Below are 19,107 nucleotides of genomic sequence, written 5' to 3'. Positions count from 1 at the left end.
GTCACAGGAAAGAGGGCTTATCACTCTGTTATCTGTGGTCTTACATAGGACTGCAGGTGACATCTACTACATTATCTGTACTCAGAGAGTTATCACTGTGGTATCTGTGGTGTTACATAGGACTGCAGGGGACATCTACTACATGATCTGTACTCAGAGTTATCACTGTGTTATCTGTGGTGTTACATAGGACTGCAGGTGACATCTACTACATTATCTGTACTCAGAGGGTTATCACTGTGTTATCTGTGGTGTTACATAGGACTGCAGGTGACATCTACTACATTATCTGTACTCAGAGGGTTATTACTGTGTTATCTGCGGTGTTACATAGGACTGCAGGTGACATCTACTACATTATCTGTACTCAGAGAGTTATCACTGTTATCTGTGGTGTTACATAGGACTGCAGGTGACATCTACTACATTATCTGTACTCAGAAGGTTATCACTGTGTTATCTGTGTTGTTACATAGGACTGCAGGGGACATCTACTACATTATCTGTACTCAGAAGGTTATCACTGTGTTATCTGTGGTGTTGCATAGGACTGCCGGTGACATCTACTACATTATCTGTACTCAGATTATCACTGTGTTATCTGTGGTGTTACATAGGACTGCAGGTGACATCTACTACATTATCTGTACTCAGTTATCATTGTGTTATCTGTGGTGTTACATAGGACTGCAGGTGACATCTACTACATTATCTGCACTGAGAGTTATCACTGTGTTATCTGTGTTGTTACATAGGACTGCAGGTGACATCTACTACATTATCTGTACTCAGATGGTTATCACTGTGTAATCGGCGGTGTTACATAGGACTGCAGGAGACATCTACTACATTATCTGTACTCAGAGAGTTATCACTCTGTTATCTGTGGTGTTACATAGGACTGCAGGTGACGACTACTACATTATCTGTACTCAGAGAGTTATCACTGTTATCTGTGGTGTTACATAGGACTGCAGGTAACATCTACTACATTATCTGTACTCAGAGAGTTATCACTGTGTTATCTGTGGTGTTACATAGGACTGCAGGTAACATCTACTATATTATCTGTACTCAAAGACTTATCACTGTGTTATCTGTGGTGTTACATAGGACTGCAGGTAACATCTACTACATTATCTGTACTCAGAGTTATCACTGTTATCTGTGGTGTTACATAGGACTGCAGGTGACAACTACTACATGATCTGTACTCAGAGAGTTATCACTGTGTTATCGGCGGTGTTACATAGGACTGCAGGTGACGACTACTACATGATCTGTACTCATAGAGAGTTATCACTGTGTTATCTGTGGTGTTACATAGGACTGCAGGTGACGACTACTACATGATCTGTACTGAGTTATCACTGTGTTATCTGTGGTGTTACATAGGACTGCAGGAGACATCTACTACTTGATCTGTACTCAGATGGTTATCACTGTGTTATCTGTGGTGTTACATAGGACTGCAGGTGACGACTACTACATGATCTGTAGTCAGAGATATCACTGTGTTATCTGTGGTGTTACATAGGACTGCAGGTGACATCTACTACATGATCTGTACTCAGATGGTTATCACTGTGTAATCTGTGGTGTTACATAGGACTGCAGGTGACATCTCCTACATTATCTGTACTCAGTTATCACTGTGTTATCTGTGGTGTTACATAGGACTGCAGGTGACGACTACTACATGATCTGTAGTCAGAGATATCACTGTGTTATCTGTGGTGTTACATAGGACTGCAGGTGACATCTACTACATGATCTGTACTCAGATGGTTATCACTGTGTAATCTGTGGTGTTACATAGGACTGCAGGTGACATCTCCTACATTATCTGTACTCAGTTATCATTGTGTTATCTGTGGTGTTACATAGGACTGCAGGTGACGACTACTACATTATCTGTACTCAGAGAGTTATCACTGTTATCTGTGGTGTTACATAGGACTGCAGGTGACAACTACTACATGATCTGTACTCAGAGAGTTATCACTGTGTTATCGGCGGTGTTACATAGGACTGCAGGTGACGACTACTACATGATCTGTACTCATAGAGAGTTATCACTGTGTTATCTGTGGTGTTACATAGGACTGCAGGTGACATCTACTACATTATCTGTACTGAGTTATCACTGTGTTATCTGTGGTGTTACATAGGACTGCGGGTGACATCTACTACAACATCTGTACTCAGTTATCACTGTGTTATCTGTGGTGTTACATAGGACTGCAGGAGACATCTACTACATGATCTGTACTCAGTTATCACCGTGTTATCTGTGGTGTTACATAGGACTGCAGGAGACATCTACTACATGATCTGTACTCAGTTATCACCGTGTTATCTGTGGTGTTACATAGGACTGCAGGAGACATCTACTACTTGATCTGTACTCAGATGGTTATCACTGTGTTATCTGTGGTGTTACATAGGACTGCAGGTGACATCTACTACTTGATCTGTACTCAGATGGTTATCACCGTGTTATCTGTGGTGTTACATAGGACTGCAGGAGACATCTACTACTTGATCTGTACTCAGATGGTTATCACTGTGTTATCTGTGGTGTTACATAGGACTGCAGGTGACATCTACTACTTGATCTGTACTCAGATGGTTATCACCGTGTTATCTGTGGTGTTACATAGGACTGCAGGAGACATCTACTACTTGATCTGTACTCAGATGGTTATCACTGTGTTATCTGTGGTGTTACATAGGACTGCAGGTGACATCTACTACTTGATCTGTACTCAGATGGTTATCACTGTGTTATCTGTGGTGTTACATAGGACTGCAGGTGACATCTACTACTTGATCTGTACTCAGATGGTTATCACTGTGTAATCTGTGGTGTTACATAGGACTGCAGGAGACATCTACTACATGATCTAGTACTCAGATGGTTATCGGCGGTGGTACATAGGCCGGGGCTGGATGCAGGTGTGAAGAGGGGCCGTATTCTGCATCACTGTGTGTGGACCCGGGTAGGTGAGGACCAGGATAGTCCACAGCAGCCTCCATCTTGACCCTTGGTTTGTTCCATGAGTCAGCCTGGAGCAGGGCCCTGGTGCCCACGGGTAGGGCATACTCTGAAGCGTCCCAGCATTTTCCTCAGTGTATGACATTTCTGAAATTTAAGAACCTTCTCGCTTTGTGAATGAGACGAGGCGACAACTTCTGGTTATTTCATTTTATTATGAGCGTTGTTTGTAGTCCTGCTGAAGTTCACAGTGACCCATATGATTGTCAGTTCTTCAGGTAAGTGCTCCAAGCTCAGGCGCTCTACATGGCAGCATGATATACTGACTGACACGTAGGGAGCACTTTACAGGTGGCCGACTGCAGGAAGGTTTCCAGTCATGTCAGAAGGGACGGCACCGGGGGCTCCACAGCTCCAGACTGCCACCTGCAGGCCACAGACATGTCCTGCGCCAGCATGGAGGAGTTAGGTGGCATCAATAAAGAAAACAGCCATCACTGGGAACTGGGCCTGCCCTCCGTCCGTCACACCCTGGACCCTTGAGGGGGGTAAGCGGTGGGATGTCACCACCCTGTGTCCGTGTGAGATCACGTTAGGCCTGAATCCATGTTCCTCATCTTGTCTCAGTACGGGCGAGTTCACATCACCGTTTATTTTTCCGTTCTTCTTTTCCGATAGAAGAAGAAAAATGGGTCCTGACCACCAGTTCTGCACATTTCATTTCCATCTGAGCCATTTCTGTCAAAGATCCGTCATTTTAGAAAAAACAAAAGTCCTGCGCGCATAGCGGATGCTTAAAATACAGAATCCGTTTTTCTTTAGAAGAACGGAAAAGTAACGGTGATGTGAACTCAGCCTAACGGACACTTGAATGCTGCACTACAGTCTGCTCCTGCAGACACCCTAATAAACACAACTTTCTGGCTGAGACGAAGCTCTTTTTGGCACTTTTCCTTGGCCTGGTGCAGGGGAAGGGACTATATACAGCTGGTTATCGAGCGCTATCGCTAGGTGGCGCTCACGACCACTGGCAGGAACAGTCCGTTGGCTCCTGAATGGAATAACTGACCCAGGTTGAATTTCCGCTACAATATAACTGCACGACTCGTCTCTGCAGCCCCAGCTCGCGGCAGCACTTACAGAAGCGCGCATACGTGTTTATGTTGTAGTTGTAGATGCTGGCCGATGGACACTTCCCGTCACATGACACGATGTTCACCTGAGGAGATAGGAAGGGTATTCAGTGTGATCGCGTCTTACATTCAGGAGCCTTCACCCCATTCAGACCTCTCATGAAGAGTGCGGCTACGGGGAGAGCCACCAGCAAGAGTGCGGCTACGGAGAGAGCCACCAGCAAGAGTGCGGCTACGGAGAGAGCCACCAGCAAGAGTGCGGCTACGGAGAGAGCCACCAGCAAGAGTGCGGCTACGGAGAGAGCCACCAGCAAGAGTGCGGCTACGGAGAGAGCCACCAGCAAGAGTGCGGCTACGGAGAGAGCCACCAGCAAGAGTGCGGCTACGGAGAGAGCCACCAGCAAGAGTGCGGCTACGGAGAGAGCCACCAGCAAGAGTGCGGCTACGGAGAGAGCCACCAGCAAGAGTGCGGCTACGGAGAGAGCCACCAGCAAGAGTGCGGCTACGGAGAGAGCCACCAGCAAGAGTGCGGCTACGGAGAGAGCCACCAGCAAGAGTGCGGCTACGGAGAGAGCCACCAGCAAGAGTGCAGCTACGGAGAGAACCACCAGCAAGAGTGCTGCTACGGAGAGAGAGCCACCAGCAAGAGTGCGGCTACGGAGAGAGAGCCACCAGCAAGAGTGCGGCTACGGAGGGAGAGCCACCAGCAAGAGTGCGGCTACGGAGAAAGAGCCACCAGCAAGAGTGCGGCTACGGAGAGAGCCACCAGCAAGAGTGCGGCTACGGAGAGAGCCACCAGCAAGAGTGCGGCTACGGAGAGAGCCACCAGCAAGAGTGCGGCTACGGAGAGAGCCACCAGCAAGAGTGCGGCTACGGAGAGAGCCACCAGCAAGAGTGCAGCTACGGAGAGAACCACCAGCAAGAGTGCTGCTACGGAGAGAGCCACCAGCAAGAGTGCTGCTACGGAGAGAGCCACCAGCAAGAGTGTGGCTACGGAGAGAGCCACCAGCAAGAGTGCGGCTACGGAGAGAGCCACCAGCAAGAGTGCAGCTACGGAGAGAACCACCAGCAAGAGTGCTGCTACGGAGAGAGAGCCACCAGCAAGAGTGCTGCTACGGAGAGAGAGCCACCAGCAAGAGTGCGGCTACGGAGAGAGAGCCACCAGCAAGAGTGCGGCTACGGAGAGAGAGCCACCAACAAGAGTGCGGCTACGGAGAGGACCTCTAAAAAGAAAGCAACTACACAGAGAAGCCACTTACTGGAGTGTTACTTCTGCAGTCGTTCTTCCTGATTGTCATCCGCACAGTGACTCGCTTACAAAACTTTCCATCTTCTTTGCCTAGGAACGATCAGTGTAAAACAGTTAATACCATACCAGTTGTTCCAAAACTATAACTCCTAGCATCCTGACAGCTGCAATTAACCACTTGCTGCCCAAGTGACAAAGTGTCTGACCTGATCAGACTGAAGGAGCCTCCAACTACCCCTTTACTTACATGTTTTACAGCATCCGTCTAAGAACGACACAACATATCCTCCCATCTGGAAGAAAAGGATGTGAATTAGAAAGAAGAAGAGACTCCACGGCATCTACATGGGGGGCAGCAGCGGGGCACGTGGCTCTGAGACCATGTCTACCAGTAAACTTCCTGGGGTGCCTTTACTGATCAGCGACAACCCACTATATTCCCATTGTCTGTGTCGTCCCAGATCAAACCTAACTTGAAGGTGTCATAAATGGTGTAGAGCAGCACAAGCCAGGGAGCGGGGGCATGCAGGCACACGAAGGACAGATTACAAGAGTCCCACGTCATTAGAAGGAAACTACCCTCCGCAATTACCAGACACAAGTGGTAAACTCTCTAATACTTCCCGCAGAGGGAAATGATCGCAGCCCACCCTCTGCATGGTCACCCAATATAGAGGAGGCATGGAATGCGTCAGCGTGAAGAATCTGTGCACACACTGGCCTATGGCTCACATTACTTTGGATAGTTTCCATTTAATGTTCTACTGGGGGGACCAGAAAATCATCATCTACTCTACTGCACCTGTGCGGTCAGGGGAGAGTTGGCAAACATCCCATGGGCTTCTTACACCAGGGAGACAGCCTTGGCCTCATGCAGTCGCTGGTCCTTTATATTAAAGAGGCCTGGCCACCAGTCCTGGGGTCAGAAGCCACCGTCTCTGCTCTGATTTCTTTTCCACGTTAGGTCACTTGCACACAGGCAGGATTCGGTGTTTGGACCCACTTCTGGTTTTGGCTTACGGATCAATCTTTCCATTCCACCTTTTCTGTGTAGGTTCTACCCTTGGTTCTGTCTTAGTACAGATGAAAGATACTGACCGTGTACATACTTATCAGAATCCCGGCCCAGTCAGAGAAGTTAGCTAAAAGCATGCCTCCTGCAGCACACCCCACGGACATGAGTAAACGTGGCCACTACATCTACACTAAAGCAAGCAGCACGTAAGGGTGTAGACACTGACCTTTATGCACTCTGTCTCATTAAATGGGGGGCAGCTGACGGCGGACGTGACTAACACTGGTCCTAGGGGTGTGTTTGTGCAGTCATATTTGACACACTTAGAAATCCAGGTAGAACCGGGCTACATAAAAAGTGAAAAAAGGATGCACAACATTTAAAAAAAAGAGCAATGTCAACAAGACCAAGAGTAAGGCCAAGCTCCTACAGATGTTCTTACCAGGACATGACAGAAGTAAGACTAAGGAAGCATCAAGCTCAGTGCTTACTAAACATGGGGAAAGGATAGTCATAGATGTCATAGGTCATGGAACTATTGATCTACTAGGCTTAGATTCACATGTGTGGACAGATCAGGTTCCTGGAGGTGCCAGTAGAAGAGAGGAGGTTCAAAGGCAGCAGAGGGAAGGACGAGCTAGGAGGAGATGCCTGGATATAAAGCCAAATGGATAAAGCTATAGAGGCTTCAAGAAAGAAGACCATAGAAGCAAGAGAAATCAAGGAATAGGACCATGGGTGATAGAGATACCAACAGAGAAGAGGCAAGAAAATCGAGAGAGAAGACCATACATACAGGAGACTTACATACAAAGTGAACACTCCTTCAAATCACCTAACTGTAGAAACAATGTGGGGGCATTTTTCATGGGGAGGGGGGAATTTTTAATTTATCTTCAGTCAGTTGCACCCAATTTATCTATGTTTTATCTGTTGCACATAGTTTTATAAACTTGTCCATCTTTAAACATGGTCTAGAAATGCTACTGCAGTCCTTGTACACCGCCCCACCGCTGGAGTAAGACCGCACCTTTGTGTGCAAAAACTAATTGCAGTGATGAATGTGGAGTGAAACTAATTAACATTCTTAAAGACACCTACTTCTCGAAACTGGACTAGGTCGTGTAATGTTTGCACAAGTAAATCCAAAAAGTACTGGGCTTAATAAATTATAGAGTGCTTACGGGAACTACAAATCTTGTATTCTAGAGGCAGCAAACACAAAGAGAACGGAAAATGTTCTAGATGCAGTGGACTCACGGAAGAGGAGTTCTAGAGGCAGCAAACAAAGAGAATGGAGTTCTAGAGGCAGTGAAAATCTACAAGCGTGCAGAACAAGTTCTAGAAGCAGTGGACATAGAAGATAATGAGTTATAGAGGCAGTGAAGACCAAGAACAGAACTCATTATGGAGGCAGTGGATACACAGAGAAGACAGTGTGTTCTAGAAGCAGTGAACACAGAATGTGTTCTAGAGGAAGAGGACACACAACAGAACAAGTTCTAGAGGCAGTGAAGACAGAGAATGTTTTTTAGACGCAGTGAACACACAAAGAAGAGAATATGTTCTAGAAGCAGGGGACACAGAAGAGAACATGTGCTAGAGGCAATGAACACACAGAGGCACTAATCACATAGAACAGGTTCTAGAGGTAGTGAAACCACAAAAGAGAACGGGTTCTGGAGGCAGTGGACACATGGAAGAGAACATGTAATAGAGGCAGTGAACACAGAAGAGAAAATGTTTCTAGAGAGAGTGAACACACAGAAGAGAATGAGTTCTAGAGGCAATTTACACACAGAGGTTCTAATCACACAGAACAGGTTCTAAAGGTAGTGAAACCACAGAAGAGAACGGGTTCTAGAGGCAGTGAACACAGAAGGGAACATGTGCTAGAGAGAGTGAACACACAGAAGAGAATGAGTTCTAGAGGCAGTAAACACACGGAGAACGGGTTCTAGATCAGTGGACACTGAAAAGAATCTGTTCTAAAGGCAGTCACAAGACATTTCCACGTATTTAGCCTTAGGGCGGCATCACAAGACATTTCCAGTGAGACATCTGTGGAGCTGAACACCGGGTCATTCGCCTGTCACTGTTGCTATTGAGCACTACATGGCAGAATCCCCCAGCTATTCAGGATATCCTCTGACCCAGGCATCTACACACCACCATTTGGCCCTCGTCACTCAGACCCTTCCACTTGTCTGTTTTTCCTGCTTCCAACACATGAAGTTCTAAAACAGACTGCTCCCCTGCTCCCCTGCAAGTGTCCCCCTGACAGGTTTTGCTGAAATCAGATGGTACAGGTCATTCAGTGTGCCCGTCAATGGCAAGATCCCTGCATACCTGGAGACTATAGCCACTCCACCTCATCGCCTGACATGCCCCATCTACCCCAATGTCCTGAACCCCGTCTTCTATCAGCCGAGCTGATGCTGGATTGCTCCCCATATCTGCCAGAGGAACCCACACCACCCAGTCCTCGGTCTGCTCCAGGATGGCTCCCCATATCTGCCAGAGGAACCCACACCACCCAGTCCTCGGTCTGCTCCAGGGTGGCTCCCCATATCTTCCAGTACACCCCACACCACCCAGTCCTCGGTCTGCTCCAGGATGGCTCCCCATATCTGCCAGAGGAACCCACACCACCCAGTCCTCGGTCTGCTCCAGGGTGGCTCCCCATATCTTCCAGTACACCCCACACCACCCAGTCCTCGGTCTGCTCCAGGATGGCTCCCCATATCTGCCAGAGGAACCCACACCACCCAGTCCTCGGTCTGCTCCAGGATGGCTCCCCATATCTGCCAGAGGAACCCACACCACCCAGTCCTCGGTCTGCTCCAGGATGGCTCCCCATATCTTCCAGTACACCCCACACCACCCAGTCCTCGGTCTGCTCCAGGGTGGCTCCCCATATTTTCCAGTACACCCCACACCACCCAGTCCTCGGTCTGCTCCAGGGTGGCTCCCCATATCTTCCAGTGCAACCCACACCACCCAGTCCTCGGTCTGCTCCAGGATGGCTCCCCATATCTTCCAGTGCAACCCACACCACCCAGTCCTCGGTCTGCTCCAGGGTGGCTTCCCATATCTTCCAGTGCAACCCACACCACCCAGTCCTCGGTCTGCTCCAGGATGGCTCCCCATATCTTCCAGTACACCCCACACCACCCAGTCCTCGGTCTGCTCCAGGGTGGCTCCCCATATTTTCCAGTACACCCCACACCACCCAGTCCTCGGTCTGCTCCAGGGTGGCTCCCCATATCTTCCAGTGCAACCCACACCACCCAGTCCTCGGTCTGCTCCAGGATGGCTCCCCATATCTTCCAGTGCAACCCACACCACCCAGTCCTCGGTCTGCTCCAGGGTGGCTTCCCATATCTTCCAGTGCAACCCACACCACCCAGTCCTCGGTCTGCTCTAGGATGGCTCCCCATATCTTCCAGTGTAACCCACACCACCCAGTCCTCCGTCTGCTCCAGGGTGGCTCCCCATATCTTCCAGAGGAACCCACACCACCCAGTCCTCGGTCTGCTCCAGGGTAGCTCCCAATATCTTCCAGTACACCCCACACCACCCAGTCCTCGGTCTGCTCCAGGATGGCTCCCCATATCTTCCAGTACACCCCACACCACCCAGTCCTCGGTCTGCTCCAGGATGGCTCCCCATATCTTCCAGTACACCCCACACCACCCAGTCCTCGGTCTGCTCTAGGGTGGCTCCCCATATCTTCCAGTACACCCCACACCACCCAGTCCTCGGTCTGCTCCAGGATGGCTCCCCATATCTTCCAGAGGAACCCACACCACCCAGTCCTCGGTCTGCTCCAGGATGGCTCCCCATATCTTCCAGAGGAACCCACACCACCCAGTCCTCGGTCTGCTCCAGGGTAGCTCCCAATATCTTCCAGTACACCCCACACCACCCAGTCCTCGGTCTGCTCCAGGATGGCTCTCCATATCTTCCAGTACACCCCACACCACCCAGTCCTCGGTCTGCTCCAGGATGGCTCCCCATATCTTCCAGCACACCCCACACCACCCAGTCCTCGGTCTGCTCCAGGATGGCTCCCCATATCTTCCACTACACCCCACACCACCCAGTCCTCGGTCTGCTCCAGGATGTCTCCCCATATCTGCCAGTGCACCCCACACCACCCAGTCCTCGGTCTGCTCCAGGGTGGCTCCCCATATCGTCCAGTGCAACCCACACCACCCAGTCCTCGGTCTGCTCCAGGATGTCTCCCAATATCTGCCAGTACACCCCACACCACCCAGTCCTTTCCTTACATCAGCACTTCTGTCAGGGTCCCTGGGGATCTACCTCATGTGGGCGCTCTGCCCCCATCACAATGTATAGGACGGAATATCATGGTGTGGGGCTCTAGAGAATGACATCTGAGCCCACAACACAGAGACTCCCTACAGATCCGTGTGATTGGTACAGTCCATATGGTACTCACCTTGTGAGTGAGGACTGTACCATTTAGCAAGGTATGGACACATGACACATTCCTACAGCGCCCACAGCATCGGGTCACGTCTCGTGGCGGCTCATACAGCTGATTCTGAGATAGAGAGAGAAGAATTATCTTCCATGACTGACTCGCAGATCCTAGCACGGCCCCCGATCAATCAGGTCCTATGTGCTGCATTACAGGGGCACATAACAGCCCCGGGGCACACACGCATGGATACCACCTGGGGCAGAATGAACCCTGTAAAGGGTGCTGCGTCCCGGCACAATCAGGGAGGTTGTAGGAGCACAGTTTTCAGCTGTGTCGGGTGCAGAGGATTTCGCTATATGTCCGGAACATTATCTGTGCGGATCAACTTACAGCTTCACATTTGGCAGCACAATTCAGGGAGGAGACGTTGATGAGGTGGTATTTAGTCAAGGGGTCGATGGCGGAGGTACAGTGGGCAGAGTGGCACACTCCCTCAGACGTGTGCTGGACCACGGTCTGGCCTGGGCGCAGGACGCCATGTTCCTTACTGACACACACGGTGTCCTTCACTGCAGAAGAAAGAGATGAGAGATCAGTGGCTCAACTTTACTGCCCCTCTTCTACAGAGGTCACCCCAAAACCACGCCATGACCCATCAGCTGGGTGAAGCAGTTACGGGCGCCATCATGCTGCAGGCCTCTCCCGATCTGCGGCACCAGTGCCCCTCGCTGCGGGTTTACTGCAGGATTCTGGCGCAGCCATTAATCAGGGCAACTGATAAACAGCATATACGTAACAGCTCAATGTCCCAGCTGACAGCTGCTGCAGCCTCCAGAGCTGCGCTCCACACTGCAGCAGACATCACACGTACTAGAAGTAGCTAGAAGTGACTGGGCCCCACAGCAAATTTTTGTATCCCCCACGCGCTTCGCAACTCCCTCCTCTTGTGTAAACCCCACTCCTTTGGCTAGTCACGATCTAGACCAGACCAGGCTGCCACGCCATCCTTTTCCTATATAATATATATACATGTAGTGTCATTGTATAATACTGCTGTGGGGCCCTGCCAATGTCTTAACCCTCCCCCCATGCAACCCCCACACGATCACTGCCGCTCCAGGATCGAATGCCTCAGAGGGCATATGGTCGTGTGCATAGGCCCTTATTCAATATTTTTTTTTTGTTTCGTGCGAGTGTGTGTTGTGTGGGGGGGGGGGGGGGGGGAGTTGGTCACCAAAACCGTGTTTTTAGTATTTTTATATTTTAATAGTAAAGACTCTCTTTTCGGTTTACTTACCTTTATATAAAACATTGGGAAGGGGGGTGATACTGTCTACAGCTTGCAGCACATGGCAGCCTCCCCCTTCTGCCCGCTCTTCCGCCATGTACTAGGGCTTATTATGGCACATATAAGCGCCCACCCTCTGCGTATATAAGAGTAACAAAACAAGCAGGGGTAGATGGTGGAACAGCAAGTAGGGGGGCGCAGACAGGGGCTGGGGGGGGGGACAGATAATGGTTGGGGGGGGGCGCAGACAAGGGCTTGGGGGGGGACGCATGCAAGGGCCTAGGGAGGGGCACAGGCCAGGGCCAGGGGGGCACAGATAAGGGCCAGGGGCTGCACTGAAAGGGCCCAGGGTGGCGCACACAGGGGCCAAGGGGACACAGACAGGGACCGGGGAGGCGCAGACAAAGGCCATGGAGGGGCACAGATAAGGGCCAGGGGCTGGGGGGGCACAGAAAGGGCCAGGGTGGAGCACACAGGGGTCAAGGGGGCACAGACAGGGGCCAGGGGCGCAGACAAAGGCCGGGGGGGGGGGGGGGGGGAACAAATAAGGGCCATGGCCAAGGGGAGCAGACAGGGGCCAGGGAGGCACAGACAGTGGCCTGGGGGCCCAGGGCGGGCAAAGACGAGGCCCAGAGGGGCGCAGCTGTGCAGATAAGGGTCAGGCAGGGATGTGCTGAAAGAGCCAGGGAGGGGCAAGGGGGGCACACAGGCAGCGGGCACAGACATACCTGAAAAGCCCAGTGACTGATGTGCGCTGTGCTGCTCCTCTTGCCTGCCACGCTGTTTCTCCTGCCTGCCGCTCCCTCCTCAGGTCAGAACTTGGTAGGCGGGCCTAATTAGACCAGCGCGATGCCAGCTTGTACCGTCTTGTGCTGTCTGGCAGTAAGATGGCGCCGCACTGTATGTGAAGGGGCCGCCGCTGTATGTGAAGGGGCCGCCGCTGTATGTGAAGGGGCCGCCGCTGTATTAAATAATCAGAGACTGACTGACACACTGCCGGGTGCCGGGCCCCTTCTCCGCCCCGGGCCCCTTGTCAGCCGCTTCCCCTGCTTCCCCGGTAGTTACGCCACTGCTCCCAGTAGGTCACGTGTTATGGGGCGCTCCGCTCACTCTTACCACACTTATATACTGTGCAGTTACAGGGATTTCCTGCAGAATTCAATAATTCTTCAGCAACTTCTAATTTTTCTCCCTAAGAAAACAAGGAAAAGAAAAAGGAAAAAAAGACATTTCTAGCAGAGTATACCGGAGTGAGAGGGCGGCACTATTTCTAAAATAACAGCAGATGGCAGAGAGTCAACCAAGCAACACTCACCGCACTACACTCCGGCTTATGGAGCTCATCACAGGAGCATTCTGCAGAGATAAACACAGGGCAATACCAGTTAGAACCAGAGAGGGCAGAATAACAGTACTTATACTCCTGAACATAGGAGCAGTATTATAGTAGTTATATTCTTGTACATAGCAGGCAGTATTATAGTAGTTATATTCCTGTACATAGGAGCAGTATTATAGTAGTTATATTCTTGTACATAGGAGCAGTATTATAGTAGTTATATTCTTGTACATAGGGGCAGTATTATAGTAGTTATATTCTTGTACATAGGAGCAGTATTATAGTAGTTATATTCTTGTACATAGGAGCAGTATTATAGTAGTTATATTCTAGTACATAGGAGGCAGTATTATAGTAGTTATATTCTTGTACATAGGAGCAGTATTATAGTAGTTATATTCTTGTACATAGGAGGCAGTATTATAGTAGTTATATTCTTGTACATAGGAGGCAGTATTATAGTAGTTATATTCTTGTACATAGGAGCAGTATTATAGTAGTTATATTCTTGTACATAGGAGGCAGTATTATAGTAGTTATATTCTTGTACATAGGAGGCAGTATTATAGTAGTTATATTCCTGTACATAGGAGCAGTATTATAGTAGTTATATTCTTGTACATAGGAACAGTATTATAGTAGTTATATTCTTATACATAGGAGGCAGTATTATAGTAGTTATATTCTAGTACATAGGAGGCAGTATTATAGTAGTTATATTCTTGTACATAGGAGGCAGTATTATAGTAGTTATATTCTTGTACATAGGAGCAGTATTATAGTAGTTATATTCTTGTACATAGGAGGCAGTATTATAGTAGTTATATTCTTGTACATAGGAGGCAGTATTATATTAGTTATATTCCTGTACATAGGAGGCAGTATTATAGTAGTTATATTCTTGTACATAGGAGCAGTATTATAGTAGTTATATTCTTGTACAGAGGAGGCAGTATTATAGTAGTTATATTCTTGTACATAGGAGCAGTATTATAGTAGTTATATTCTTGTACATAGGAGCAGTATTATAGTAGTTATATTCTTGTATATAGGAGAAGTATTATAGTAGTTATATTCTTGTACATAGGAGCAGTATTATAGTAGTTATATTCTTGTACATAGGAGCAGTATTATAGTAGTTATATTCTTGTACATAGGAGGCAGTATTATAGTAGTTATATTCTTGTACATAGGAGCAGTATTATAGTAGTTATATTCTTGTACATAGGAGCAGTATTATAGTAGTTATATTCTTGTACATAGGAGCAGTATTATAGTAGTTATATCCTTGTACATAGGAGCAGTATTATAGTAGTTATATCCTTGTACATAGGTGCAGTATTATTGTAGTTATATTATTGTACATAGGAGCAGTATTATAGTAGTTATATCCTTGTACATAGGAGCAGTATTATAGTAGATATATTCTTGTACATAGGAGGCAGTATTATAGTAGTTATATTCTTGTACATAGGAGCAGTATTATAGTAGTTATATTCCTGTACATAGGAGCAGTATTATAGTAGTTATATTCTTGTACATAGGAGCAGTATTATAGTAGTTATATCCTTGTACATAGGAGGCAGTATTATAGTAGTTATATTCTTGTACATAGGAGGCAGTATTATAGTAGTTATATCCTTGTACATAGGAGGCAGTATTATAGTAGTTATATTCTTGTACATAGGAGGCAGTATTATAGTAGTTATATCCTTGTACATAGGAGCAGTATTATAGTAATAATAATTCACTGTTAACAATTAAGAAGTCTTTACCACATGTTCTGTAGGGGCAGCAGCTATTAGGGGTCCACATCTCGACTGCAGACATTCCCAGGTCACATGTGATATCTGGACATCGAGCAGCATCACACACTATGAAAAGATCAAAATGTCAACATCCTTAACACAGAAGAGTTATATTAATGATTAAATTAAATCATTATTTGAGAGGGCAGCAGGCAAGAAATCATAAAGACTTGAGGATTGTTCTTTAATTACTGTATTGTTTAGAGTTTGCTTAAAGGAGTATTCCGGTTATAGAAAGTTATCCCCTGTACTGGGATATCTCCTGTGCTTCCATACAAATGAATGGAGCAGCAATGCACTTTTCTGACCAGCCCTCTGTCCATTTCACGGTGGCTCCACAGGGTACAGGATAGGGGATAACTGATAAAAGTGGAATCTTATGGCAGTGCAGCACCTCCTCTCCTCCCTCCACCTGGCGGAAGCTCCTCCCCTTCCTCCACTTTGGCGGCAGCTCCTCCACTTTGGCGGCAGCTCCTCCCCTTCCTCCACTTTGGTGGCAGCCCCTCCCCTTCCTCCACTTTGGCGGCAGCTCCTCCCCTTCCTCCACTTGGCAGAAGCTCCTCCCCTTTACTTTGCTGCCATTATGACTACATCATAGCTACTGAAGTCTGGACATGGGTGAGGGACTTACCACACTGGTAGGTGGGGCAGCATCTGTCAGTAAGGTTGCTGCTGACGGTGAGTATTTCTCCCTGCTGACAGGTAGGTACCGGCTCAGAGCAGACGTTACATCCTGCACACAGAAATGACGGAGGTGAGCAGCAGGGCTTTACTTACAGTAGGACATCTGTGAAAGTTCAGTCCTTACCACAGAAGTGCCTGACACAACACGACTCCCTGGTGCGAACAGCAAACAGCGTCTGGTCCTCTCGACACTGACGGACACCGTCCACCTGGTTACACTTCTCAGGGTCACACTCTGCAATAAAAAACAGAAGAATGGCAATGAAGATGACAGATTGTATGTGTGGAGCCTCAGCTCTCACCACCCCCACAGATGAGGCCAGAGACTGCTGGGATGACAGAAAACATCCTTATGCTAGGGAACAACCACTAGTCAATACACCATAATACAGTAGATCCTGGACCACAGAGCCACAGAAATGTGGCTTAGAAAATCTTGTGGTCAGTGACCTGTGTGACCCCATTTCTTTCTTTACTGGATCTACTACTCCCCACCATACCTCATCCCATGTCTGAAGAGCAGTGGATCTTACCACACGTATATCGGGGGCAGCAAGAGCCATCTTGATAATAGGCGGTGAGCTTCTCGTGGCTGCGGCACACTGGGATCAGACCATCACACAGCGTCTCATTACACACTAAAGATATAAGCGGTTAGAATTAATCCTGTGATGTAAGAAGAGGTAAGATCCAGCAGTGTCATTAGGTTCTGCACCAAACACCACAGGAACGTGGTTTCAAGACGTGCCACAGATTTATGGACGTTCTCTGGTGTAAGCCAGAAGACATAATAGGAAAGACTTGAGGAACATTTTACAGAGAATCACCTAAAGATAATATTGAAATAAAGTCCAGGACTAAAGATGGTGAGATCCAAAACAACGGGCACAGTTGGAAACAGAGAACACAGGGATCCTGCTGAAAAACTGTACCAAAAAAATTCCACATGAAAGCCACACTCGTCCTCAGCTTGGACTCATTAAAAGTACCCATCAATGCTACTGATAAGAATGTGACTCAGCAGCTCAAGAGAACCCAAGCGGGTGGATGAGGAGAACCCCTCCAGGCATCTGAAGAGAACATGTAGGGGCAGCTAACGGGAATACTTCTAAGCAGCTGATGTAAACATATTTGGGTGACTGATGGGAACCCAACTAAGTGGCTCATGAGAACCCCTACAGGCAGCTGAGAACATGACCAGAAGGATGATGAGAATGCCTCTAGACAGCTGAGAACCCTACAGGAGGATGATAACTAATATAAGCAGCTGAGAACATGACCAGAAGAACGATAAGAACCATTCTAGGCAGCAGAGAACCCGATCAGTAGGATGACGAGAACCCTTCAAGGCAGCTGAGAACATGACCAGAAGGATGATGAGAACCCTTCTAGGCAGCTGAGAACATGACCAGAAGGATGATGCGAACCATTCTAGGCAGCTGAGAACATGACCAGAAGGATGATGAGAACTCACCTTTACAGCTGAACACCCAACCAGGGGGATGATGAAAACCCCTCTAGGCAGCTGAGAACATGACCAGAAGGATGATGAGAACTCATCTAGACAGCTGAGAATCCGAAAAGGAGGATGATGAAAACCCATCTAGGCAGCTAAGAACATTACCAGAAGGATTAGAACAACCCTTCTGGACAGCTGAGAACAGGACCAGCAGGATGATGAGAACCCATCTAGACAGCTGAGAACCTGACCAGAAAGATGAGAAGAACCCATCTAGGCAGCTTAGAACATGACCAGAAGGATTAGAACAACCCTTCTGGACAGCTGAGAACAGGACCAGCAGGATGATGAGAACCCATCTAGACAGCTGAGAACCTGACCAGAAAGATGAGAAGAACCCATCTAGACAGCTTAGAACCCAATCAGGAGGAGGATGAGAACCCCTCTAGGCAGCTGAGAACATGTAAGAGCAGCTAACAAGAATATGTCTAAGTGGCTGAGCAAAACATATTTGGGTGGCTAATGGGAACCTAGCTGAGTGGCTGATGAGAACGCTTCCAGGCAGCTGAGGAGAACCAAAGTCTAATATTGCCAATGAAGCTATAAGAAGCAGGACGCCCCCCCCCCCCCCCCATCCCTTTGTAAAATCCAATTCCCCAAGTTGCACAAAATAAAAAAGACAAAAGGCAGCGGCTCGTGTGGTACAACACATACATAAAAATTTAAAAGGTTGATGTGTAAAAAATATTGAGAGTTAATTGATTCGTAGAGATGTGTACGAGTATACACCACACCTAGCCTCCTATATTTATATATTTTTTTTATTTTTATTGATTTTGCTTTTATTACTTTAATATTTATTTACCTCTTATTTTTATAATTTTTATCTTTCGTTGCCATTAAAGCATGCCAGCAGTCACTTATGGGTTAACATCTCCATTTGGAGATGTTTGAGATCAGGGATCCTCTCCAGCAGCTCTCCAGCTACGTAGATCTTCAGGCACTTACCGCAAAGCTTCTGAGGACAACATGTCTGGTCATGGGAGATGGACACCAGCACCTCTCCGTATCGCCGGCACTCCGGCTCCTCTGTATCAGAACAGCCGAGCTGAATTGGGACCATGGTATCGTTATCGACACACTGATAGGCGCAGCATCCGGCCCCTGATAGCCGCCAGACCTCTCCGATCTCACGCGGGGTCCCTGTGCTGTCCGTACAAGCTGCAACCACAAACATCACTACCTTCAGAACATGCACTACTTCCAAGGAGCGGAACTACTTCCTCCACTCACCACAAATGATAGGGTGCTACTGGAGCTAGGGGTGCATGCAGACAATCAGGGGTAATTACCGCATTTGCTCTCTGAAATGCAGACAGTGGAGTATGGCCGGTGTAAGACTTCTCCCTCGGCGCAGACGCAGCCCTCAGTCAGTGCAGCACACGACTCGCTGCCGTACAGGTCAATCTCATTGTTCTGACACGTCGGGGTGATGTCACAGACCGGCAGGCATGCCTGGTAGATTAATGATGGGGGGCAGTAAAATGCTGCAGTGAACAGGGAAGATGAAGAACACAATAAGTCCTTGACATGTCTCTGAAATGTAATGTGGCACCCAAGAGCTCACACTCTAGTCACGGGGAACCATACAGATAGATCCAGTGAATCCAGCAGAGAAAGAGAT

At 48.2% G+C, this 19,107-nt stretch overlaps 1 protein-coding gene across 1 annotated transcript in view; it reads right to left on the bottom strand.

Annotated features, from left to right (window-relative positions):
* Positions 1 to 3,268: 3,268 nt before the first annotated feature.
* OTOG (otogelin) overlaps positions 3,269 to 19,107 on the bottom strand; it is a 120,973-nt gene continuing 105,134 nt past the window's right edge. The window contains exons 45-58 of the mRNA XM_040410305.1: positions 18,776 to 18,970; positions 18,432 to 18,644; positions 16,498 to 16,602; positions 16,089 to 16,199; positions 15,912 to 16,013; positions 15,248 to 15,346; positions 13,449 to 13,489; positions 13,250 to 13,325; positions 11,236 to 11,414; positions 10,861 to 10,965; positions 6,622 to 6,741; positions 5,628 to 5,673; positions 5,391 to 5,470; positions 3,269 to 4,217 (exon numbers count right to left, since the gene is read on the bottom strand). Of these exons, the coding sequence (XP_040266239.1) occupies positions 4,017 to 4,217; positions 5,391 to 5,470; positions 5,628 to 5,673; positions 6,622 to 6,741; positions 10,861 to 10,965; positions 11,236 to 11,414; positions 13,250 to 13,325; positions 13,449 to 13,489; positions 15,248 to 15,346; positions 15,912 to 16,013; positions 16,089 to 16,199; positions 16,498 to 16,602; positions 18,432 to 18,644; positions 18,776 to 18,970 (1,673 nt within the window). The 3' untranslated portion in view covers positions 3,269 to 4,016. The remainder of the gene's footprint in view (positions 4,218 to 5,390; positions 5,471 to 5,627; positions 5,674 to 6,621; positions 6,742 to 10,860; positions 10,966 to 11,235; positions 11,415 to 13,249; positions 13,326 to 13,448; positions 13,490 to 15,247; positions 15,347 to 15,911; positions 16,014 to 16,088; positions 16,200 to 16,497; positions 16,603 to 18,431; positions 18,645 to 18,775; positions 18,971 to 19,107) is intronic.

This window comes from Bufo bufo, chromosome 10, assembly GCF_905171765.1.
Source record: "Bufo bufo chromosome 10, aBufBuf1.1, whole genome shotgun sequence".
NCBI lineage: Eukaryota > Metazoa > Chordata > Amphibia > Anura > Bufonidae > Bufo > Bufo bufo.
The sequence above is the reverse complement of the archived record's forward strand: the minus strand, read 5'-3'. Positions and strand labels throughout refer to the sequence as shown.